Here is a 9,806-nt window from a genome sequence, read left to right as displayed (position 1 = left end):
TCATCTTCGATCTTTTACATCTAGTTAGACAACAAGGCTGTAACCTCATAGAGAGAGAGAGAGAGAGAGAGAGAGAGAGAGAGAGAGAGAGGGCCAACTCTGTGTCACCATGAATCTAAAAACAAGCAACATGGTAAATGCAGCGACGTCAGGAACTCTGTGTCACCATGAATCTAAAAACAAGCAACATGGTAAATGCAGCGACGTCAGGGATCGAAACCTCCCATGGGCTACAGGCTGCCGCACCATCTTGGCGTCAACGAGTTGAAAACTACGTCCCTCCCCGACACAGACAAGCTCGAGACGACAAGCCCCGCCGAACCCAATGCACTGACTTGGAGAAAGCAACCCAATTATGAGAACCAGAAGTTTCTCTCGCGCTCTCTCTCTCTCTCTCTCTCTCTCTCTCTTCATGTTTCCAGAGAACCACAGCCACTACTTTCTCCTCAGCTCGTGTCCTCCCGATCCACGCTGTCCAAAACCAGCTTCTTCGGCCGAGCATGGACATTCTCGTGAACTCAGAACTCAGAATCCTCAAAGTTCGCCTGTCGTCAAAAGCTGAAATCATGAGGAAATGACACAAACTCTAATTCTACTGTTTCAATAACAGAGACATGACAGATGTTTTCGCATCTCTCTGCTTTGTATGCTGTGCAGAGATTTCCAAGAACTGGCCATGGCACGATGAGAGTATTGGTTGCTTTAAGAAATGAATCATGGAAATACCATAAACATGTGGTATCATTTTCTATTTCCTTTTGGCTTTTCTTTCTCTCTCTTTCGTTCGTCCTTCTTTTGAAATGGATTCACAAGGTTTCATTGTGACATCGAATCAAACAGGCTGTGCAGAGAAGCAGGGCAGTCGATTTGATAGAATTTGGAGAAATCTAAAGACTCGTTTATAGTTTGCGGAAACACTACATAATCTCCTCTATATGGAGAGGGAGAGAAGTTGCAGATACAATATTTCACATATATGATGGCAAGATATAGCAATCCACCCAAAAGAAAACTACATTCCATCTCTTCTTCTACTTCATTGGAGAATTCAGAGCACCTTCTCCTAGCTTGGAAGGTTTGATCTCTCCCATCCTTGGACTGAATGCCCTTCTGCCACCAACCCGAGGACTGCGCTCCGGCCTCAGTTCGCCCACCCGAGGGCTGTAAGCTTTCTCCGACAACCGTGGACTACTGAGGCCCCTGACGTCTGTCGCTGGTGTACCTCCCGAGCTCGTCACTTTAGGACTGTTCATGTGTTTGATCTCGCCTCGGCTCCTCGTCACGATCTCATCCAGGACCTCTCTGGTCTCTGAGAAGGAGTATCCTCTTCCCATGTCGACTTCCTGCCACAAGCAAGCCAATGCCATCAGCAAATGCTGCAGAAGAACAGTTTGTTGGATCGGACGTGACCCGAGAGACAAACCGTGGGCAAGTTGAAGGTTATGGCTGGTGATTCTTCGTACTCTGCTGCATCCAGATCGGTAAGGTGGGCACCTTTGAAAAGCTTGGGGAGAATGTACTGCCGCACCGGCACCAGAAGCATGATCATGAGGGGAAAGAGAACCCCTGCGATGGGAATCCACGTTATCCCGAAGCATACGAGCAAGTACGCGGTCTGGAAGATTGTGAAGGCAGTGATCGCCTTGAAAGGTACGCTTTCCACGAAGGTCGCGTGGTAGTCCTCGAGCACTCTGTGAGATCGAACTCCATGGTTGAGCAGGCAATACAATCGGCAATAGAGCTCTTACAAACTAGTGAGCTTACTTGTATCTTCTGCTTGGTGCAGTGAAGAGCAGCAGAATCCTCTCCCAGAACTGGTTTCCAGGCAGGCTTTCGATGGCCATGAACGCGAAGTATCCCCACAGAACAGACGTTGGGATCTTCTTGAGGAGCGGCATGGCCGCAACACACCCTGCTACCATCATGGCCTGTAACAGGTTACTTAGACGCTGCTCTTTGACCTCAACCGGAAGAAGGTCATCGATTTCCTTGTCGATATCGAACACCGAATCATCGACAGGTGTGTCCATGCTCCCCATGCTCGAAGCCAGCTGAACCGTAGAGTCCTTTAGCTCCTTCAATCCCTGCACGGTACGTTCATCACAACCTACAAGCGATTCAGAACCAGAAGACAACAACGACGACTGTAACTTCTCGTACTCGAGCTGACTGTCCTTGGTAGATCAATGGCGTCTGCATTTGCCGATACGCGTCCTGCATGCTTCCATAGAGCTGACTTAAGCTTGAGTTCTGACTCATACTCTGGCGTGCAGTGGCTACCAGCCGATTACGAAGCAGCTGCGAGGAGTTCTCTTTGTTAGGAACTCAGCAAAGCATGAGACGAACAGAGGCAGTGGCTTACTTGATGCTTGAGAGTGGCCAGACTCTTGGTGTGCATGGGAGATTGTGGGATGACACCATTGGAAGGCGGAATACCGATCAGACCACATAGCAACGTCTGCCATGCAACCCCAAGTTAACCCAAGAGCTAATAATGTTCGGTAGATGCAGTAGGTGTTGCAGGGAGAAAGAGAGAGTACCAAAAAACCCAGAAGAAGCAGGTCATAGTGGAACGATGGTGGCTTTCTTAGATTGAACTCCTGCTGCTGAGCAAGCTGAGATGCCACGCTGTGATCGAAGTAATACAGAACTGCAATCATGGTGGCCGGTATGAAAGCTCCAAGGATGTAGAGGAAGGGCACGTTCAACATGTCCTGTGAGTTGCGAGAAGATGACACGACCAATACACCATGAGAAGATCCAACACGACCAGCAATGGAGTCATGCATACCTTGATCACAGTCCAGTTCTGATAGGCACCAGGTGACCATGGATTTGGGCTGAGGAGGCGTCTCGGAATCCCTTTCGGAACACCACCTGCCGGCATATACGAAACTCCGGTCCACACGAGCACCATGAGCGGCACGCCGTAATCCGCGATGAAACCTCGCAGCCATCCTGCAGAGATCACAATGTTTGATTCTCGCAGGCCATTGCGGTGAGAAGAAGGAGATCGAAGAAGATGCGTACCGGTGCCGTAGCGCCATGATCGTGCCTTCCTGCTTCGCAGCGCGGTGAGCAGAAGCCCAAACGACAGAACCAGAGCAAACATGCCATTGGCAAACCTCCAAGACGACATCAACGCTACATCTCTTGGGTCCTCTCTTTTCGGTATCCGGAACTCATCAACAAGCCCCTGCATGTGTCATCAACACCATGATCTAGTCGTGAGCAGATGCAGATTTGTGTCGAACCAAAGCAGAAAAATCTGTTCTGTTCCTACCTTGATGGCCTGCTGCATGAACAGCATTGCGATCAGGAGGCCAAAAAGCTCCCCAGCTAAACGAGTAAATCTATTGATGATAGAACAAGCACCTAAAATGGCTAACAGGAAGAGCAAGAACGCAGTCCAAACACATACCCTGCGTGATTCAGACAACACAAAAGATTACGTTGCATCATTCGATGTTTCAGCCTACATACACAAGATTACTTGTTCATTAGCTCACCATCCCGTCCATGCCAGGAACATGTTTCGACCGAGATCGGCACGATCTTTGACGAAGTTGAACATGAAGGTGTACATGAGCACGGTGGGCTCTGCGACTCCAAGAATCAGCAGAGGCTGTCCTCCTATGATGGAGTGTATGATGCCACAGAGTGCAGTCGATGCCAGAGTTTGAACTGCTGTTAGAACACCATCTGCCGAAACCATGCAGGCACAAATATGTCACATGAATCAGATTGCAGCACACAACATGTCGGCTCTTGAGATTATAGTTCAGCTCACCTGTGTTCCTCTCCAACTGTTCTCCAAATGATATGACTGGGATTGCTGATGCAAAGAATATGTATGTAGTGGGAGCCAAGATCCTGAAACAAATAGCTTTGTTGACTGATACTATCATGTGTAGATTTGCTTGAGAATTCCTAAAGGAATGACCACTACCTGATGCCTGCGTTGAAGCCACTACTCCAGTCCTGCTTGTAGCACATCAATCTCCCTCGAAGGTCATTCTTGATTCCGTGAAAAGGTTCGAAGGTCTCCTCCATGCTTGTGTTGGATTTGGCCAAATATGCTCTCTAAAACAACTTTATATCGAATGGATGGAAAAACAAACAAGGCATGGAAGCTTAAATTGATGCTGAGTGATCTGCTTGCTCAAGGAAGAATGCAGCTCAAGGACATTGATATCAATGATCTCATGGAGTTTGGAGAAGACACATGCAACAAATGAATCAAGGACTATGAATCTCCAGTATCAACAAAAGCTGAGAAGGGTCCAAGAGAAGCTTTGAGGCTTTTCTTGCATCAGTTCACTGCCATCAGTGGATGCAGAGGGACACTGGGAATGCTTGATAAAAGTCCAGGTTATATAGGTGTTAAAGCTTTGAAAAGGAAACATGTACATGATGGTGAGCAATATGGTCAAGGTAATCAGTGCGAAGACATCACTATCACTGCCTAAAAGCTTCAAAGAATAATGACTCTCAATTTACTGTGCCATAAAGTATATACCAGACAAATTAAATGTTAGAAGAGGAGTGGTCTCTCTCTCTCTCTCTCTCTCTCTCTCTCTCTCTCTCTCTCTCTCTCTCTCTCTCTCTGTGACTCTGAAAAGAGTGGTTAGGGAAGAGGAGGGTCTTCCTTCTCTTCTTTGGGTTCTTTTACTGGTTTGACAGTCCATGACAATCTGGCTGGAGGAAGAACGAAGCAGATTCTAATGTAATCATTCCACTGAGAAAGAAGCAAAATTTATGGAATCAATGTTGTCAATGAAATGACTGTTACTGGGAACTACTTTTACTCACTGTTTTCTCTGGAGAAGAAACATCCAATACAATCTGAGCATTCGATTGAGTCATGATGCTGTGTTGTGTTGCCATTACCTGCAGATCTCTCACCAACTGATCAATAATTCATTGTGTACTTACTGTGTGCTTCAAAAGCATCTCTTTGATGCATAATGCGCTTTTTATTGTGCTTCTCCCTATTGATTTTGGTAGATGATAGTCTGCTTTGCTGATGGATTCCTATGAGCTTTTGGTATATGAGGTAACCATTTGCTCATTCATATGCAACTGCTTTGATGCCTGGCTTTCAGTAGGTTCATCTACCATGCACTAAGAGAAAACACAAGTGTTTTGATAGAAGAAGAAATTAATATTCCTATGTTTGTACTTGTTGGATGATAATACTTCTTGACCTCTGACATGGTGTCCAGGTAAATGAGCTGAGTCATTTCCAGGATCAACACGACATTCAAATATCATATGATTTTGATAGCAACAAATTTGTCAATGATTAAGGTCAAATTACTTGATATAAACACAAAGAACATGAGGCCAGGTAAGAACTTTGACTAAATTATGCCAAGAATGATAGAGGGGAATGAAGCTTAAGGTGCTTTGAGGAAAAAAATGTTGCTATCAAACAAAAAAATTGTCCTAAATTTTCAAAGAAGAAACAAAAATGAAGTGGTTCCTATTGATAGATACTCGGAAGATGAAACATCTACCTGATCTGATTATTGAGCTCTTTGCATTAAACAGTGAACAGCTTGAGGCCTCAAAAAGGACCACGAGAGATCCTAGCAGCATTCATTTCAAAGATTTTCTAACCATATGATGTTATATCATCATCATGTATGGTCTAACTCAAAGCCTTAGTAATATTTTTATCGATGTAGAATTTGCGTATCAGCAGAATTCCTAATTAAACATTTTCTTTATGAGATAAAACTCTTCGTGAAAGAAATCAAACTTGCATTTACTAGCAGCATCACCACAGCTGAGGGGCCTTAAGATCAATCAAGATTCCGGATTTGTGACTGCTGTTTGTTCTGTAAGAGGCATCAGTTGTGTGGGGAGATAAAATTTCCTGATTCCAGCGTGAGACAACCTCCAGATGCATTTAGTTATGCTTCATTTTCAAATTGTGTGGCTGGAAGATGAAACTGCAGATGTTGAGAACTGAGTCCATCAATACCTCATGACCATGTTCTGACCTATTTGGAGATTGCAGACTACCTACTTTTGTAGAAGAAAGGCTATGATCCATTTTCTTCTTGGCTCACTGTTTTGGAGAGTCTAATTTTAGGCACTACGTTTTCTTTTTATATCTGAATGCATTTTTCTTTTACCTCTTCAGTACCTTCTTACCAAATATTGTGTTTGGCTGATCTGTTTCTTTCATATGAACTCACATGGAGACTCTCTCTCTCTCCCTCTCTCTCTCTCTCTCTCCCCCATGTCTAATGGAGGACTAGAATGAAGATGCTAAGATAAAATTTGGTCAGAAATTTTGGTTAGTGCCAGAAGATTTACTACTGTATGACTTTTGTTAAAGTATAGCAAATTCCAGTAGATAAGATCTGCAGCAGTGATGCTAAATTTCAATCGAATTAGACCATGTTAGCTAGCTTCACCCTGTCCATGAAATGGCAATTTCCAGGCCTATAAACTTCACAATGCTTGTCTTGATTTGTATAAGTTTCAGAAACTGTTTGACAGGCCTTTTCAGTAGCCAAGTTGAAACCCTGTTCCATTATTTGTGGAGAAAGATACAGTTGGGTGTACTATGGATTTTAGATTTTCTAGATTGTCCTCATGCCTATATTGTCATTACCATTATTTGTCATTTAACAACTGGATGTGACAACATCATTCTAATCACAACCATTACAAGTGAAATGATAGGACATGTAGCATGGTCCATAAACCTCTCAGTGTTACTCAGCTCTGTGAATCATGTTATTTCTAGAGATGGCAAGAATAGATCCAGTAATTATTCCTTCCCCAAAAACAGGAAGGAACTGATTCAGTAAACAAAATCTTGTTGGTTTAGTAGAATGTGAAGGTGAAGATGACCATATGATGGTTTTTCTGCAAGCAATCGTGATATGAGGATTATTGTGCCTAAAATCATAATTTTATCTTGCTATATGATGATATTTTTGTAATTCAAACTAGAGTGAGGAAATGGAATTATTTAGATCTTGAAATCATAGTAGGAGTAATTTTAGTTCTCTTTTTATTTATGAAAAGATTTCTATGAATATCAAAACTTATGGAAGTAGAAAGCTTTTTTACTCATAAAATTTTCAAAAGAAAAAGTGAAAAAAATGTATTATTATCGAAAACTATTTTTCGACATTAGAAGCAACGGTTATTTTGTGACTAAAAAATCTATTTAAATAAATGAAGTAGAAAACAGAAAAACAAAATTCCAAATACAAAAGACAAACCATGCCAAATGAGTTCTTAGTTGTCATCATGAGAAAAGCATCAAAGAATTGAAGGTTAGGGACAGCTCGGAAGGTCCACTGTCACAGCACCAATCCTAATGTCTAATTTCTATATCTGAAGCAACCTACTTTTGATAATTTAGGTTTAGTAATTGGATCAACTTCTTTTAGAACATGTAATTATTGCGCTAATTATTGCTAGAATAAATGACTTCCATCATTACATAGTACATACATTGTAGTGACTGTCAAAAGCATCCTAAAATGAGCTCATTTTCCACAGTTTTTCATTACTCCTTCCACAACATGACCTACCTATTTAAAATATTCAATGAACAAACAAGAATTAGATGCTTTTGATTATAAACATCAAAATGATCCAATAATGTGCAGAAAGTCAAATTGGGTCTAGAGTGTTCATAGTTCCTTGGAGAACTTGCAGTCTTGTGCCTGCAGAGTGTCTGCATGATCCATGTGTGGACTTGAGCATTTTTAAGAATTTTGTTTTCATTATGAACACTGAGGAAGCAGAATGAGCTAGAAAATCAAATTCAATTTTCCAACTTCCAGAGAGATCACAGATCTCCACTACCTACAAGTCACTGTCTCCTGTTGATTTGTGGGGATAGCCAAAGAAATAGGAAGAAAAAGGAGGAAAGACATGCATAGCCATTTCTTGTTTCTGGCAGTATTATTGCAGGTGTGCCTTTCAAGCTATAGATTGGAAGCCTCCAGTGGAACATTATCAATGTGATGTTCAAAGTGCACGACTATACAACAATCCTACTCATCCAGTGCTTTTGGATGGGTTCATTTTAGAAATGGTTGAGTGCTTTGAATTCTTTCTCAGTAGTCCAAAAGACTAGGTTTCAGGATGCTTTGGCTTGTGGGACAGGGACTGCAATAAAAGCTGCAATCTTTGAGTTTTATTAAAGCATGATTAATACTAATCATAATGGTAGAAATTTACCCCTTTTTTAGTTTTATATCCATAAACTCCATCTACTTTTCATGTTCTAGGCATTCTGTTTTTATAGCCACTGTGTGAAATATAAGTTCAGAGAGAAAAAGTGACACCACATGCTGGTAAAGTAGCCTTTCCCTGTTATCAGTTCTAATTAGTATTTTGTTGCTTAATTGGTGGCACACATCTGTTTCTGCATGTTTAATAGAGAAATAAACATGAATGTGGGCTAAAAGATTGCATGCTCCATGGTAAGGCCTAGAAGGAAAAAAAAATGCACTCCTCTTCTACTAGTCTTTCTTCTCTCAAGGAATAGGCCATGACAAATATGACCCAACAAATGTTAGATAGGGCTGGACAATCTAACTAGTGAAAATTGAGTCAACTCTACATTATCTTCTCCTTTTTTTTTTTTCTTCTCATCAATCACAGACCATGTCTGAACATTTGGAATTCTTAGAGTGAAATCCCAGTATAGCACAAGAAGGAAGATGAAGATGGGAAAATTATTCCTAGCACAAGCAGAGCATCTGCTTTTCCTTTCCTTTTACTTTACTACTGATTCAACACTCAAGCCACTTACAAAAGTTGTTTAGTGTGCAAACAAACTATTATTCCTGGGAAAAAGAGAGGACATGTAAAGTGATCACTGTCACAAGCAAAGTAAAATAGCAGAAAGCAACATTGGATTCATCCTAATGTCATTCAACAAAGTGCAATTGTAGGAAAACTTGAGGTAAAACAACAGTCATACTCATGAGAAAGGAGGCCAACACTGAATCATCTTTGTAATATTTCAAGTAACCTCAAACCAAGCTATTAATATAATGGAGATGTGACTACCAAGTGGTCACATGAGTGACTGTATTAAAGTGATGGAGATGCACATGAGTGACTGTATCAGGACCAGGGAGACAAACTAAAGTAGAGATGACATATGCTTGGTGTCAATGGCACACCCTCTACTACACTTTATTATACTTTTAAGATTTTCTCTAGAATTCCCACATAAAAATACCCTACAGGGAAGGAAGCTTCAAAATGTTGGAGCTTGCAATGTTTGTGGTGTGTGCCTGTGAATCCTGTGGTTTCATGAAGTGCAAAGAGATCATGCATCATGGTGTAAATCCAAGGCAATAACAACATGATAGAGATTCAAATAAGCTGGTCGGAGTTGTAGGTAAGATGTCCTTTTTAATCAAGGTCTCTCTTTTCCATCGCACACAAAAGAACGGTTTAGCAGCAACAGCTGAACTCATTCTGATCGAGTGTGGAAAGCATAGGACTGTTGAAGAGCAATGGCTCTCAAGCATCCACATGCAATGCATTGTCTGGTGTAGTGGGAGTTGAATGATGCTGTCCAGCACAATGGGCTTCCTTTTTCTTCCTACAGTTTGTGAAGTAATGCAAGCCTCATCGGGGGGGGGGGGGTTTGGGGATCTCAGGAGTTGACTGTGTGGGACACAGCACCCACAATGCGCTTGTGGCTCCCATTGCTGGGTTGGATCCCTCTCAAGCTGTGTTGGATTTGCTTTCATGGCTGCTGCCTCTGGTGCTGGCCTTGCCGTGCATTAAACTCGTGCCACCGGGCAGTG

At 42.1% G+C, this 9,806-nt stretch overlaps 1 protein-coding gene across 1 annotated transcript; it reads right to left on the bottom strand.

Moving 5' to 3' along the window:
• Positions 1-866: 866 nt before the first annotated feature.
• On the bottom strand, positions 867-4,359 carry LOC103978917 (probable boron transporter 2). Its single transcript, XM_009394874.3, has 12 exons — positions 3,950-4,359; positions 3,791-3,873; positions 3,510-3,702; positions 3,284-3,422; positions 3,031-3,196; positions 2,792-2,958; positions 2,541-2,714; positions 2,363-2,458; positions 2,161-2,298; positions 1,765-2,084; positions 1,424-1,691; positions 867-1,343 (listed from the first exon to the last, which is right to left on the bottom strand). Exons 1-12 carry the CDS (start codon positions 4,051-4,053, stop codon positions 1,032-1,034), a joined length of 2,160 nt encoding a protein of 719 aa, XP_009393149.2. The 5' UTR covers positions 4,054-4,359; the 3' UTR covers positions 867-1,031.
• Between the last annotated feature and the right edge of the window lie 5,447 nt (positions 4,360-9,806).

Source organism: Musa acuminata, chromosome BXJ2-3 (assembly GCF_036884655.1).
Source record: "Musa acuminata AAA Group cultivar baxijiao chromosome BXJ2-3, Cavendish_Baxijiao_AAA, whole genome shotgun sequence".
Lineage (NCBI taxonomy): Eukaryota > Viridiplantae > Streptophyta > Magnoliopsida > Zingiberales > Musaceae > Musa > Musa acuminata.
Note: the sequence above shows the minus strand (reverse complement) of the source record. Positions and strands in the feature narration are given on the sequence as shown.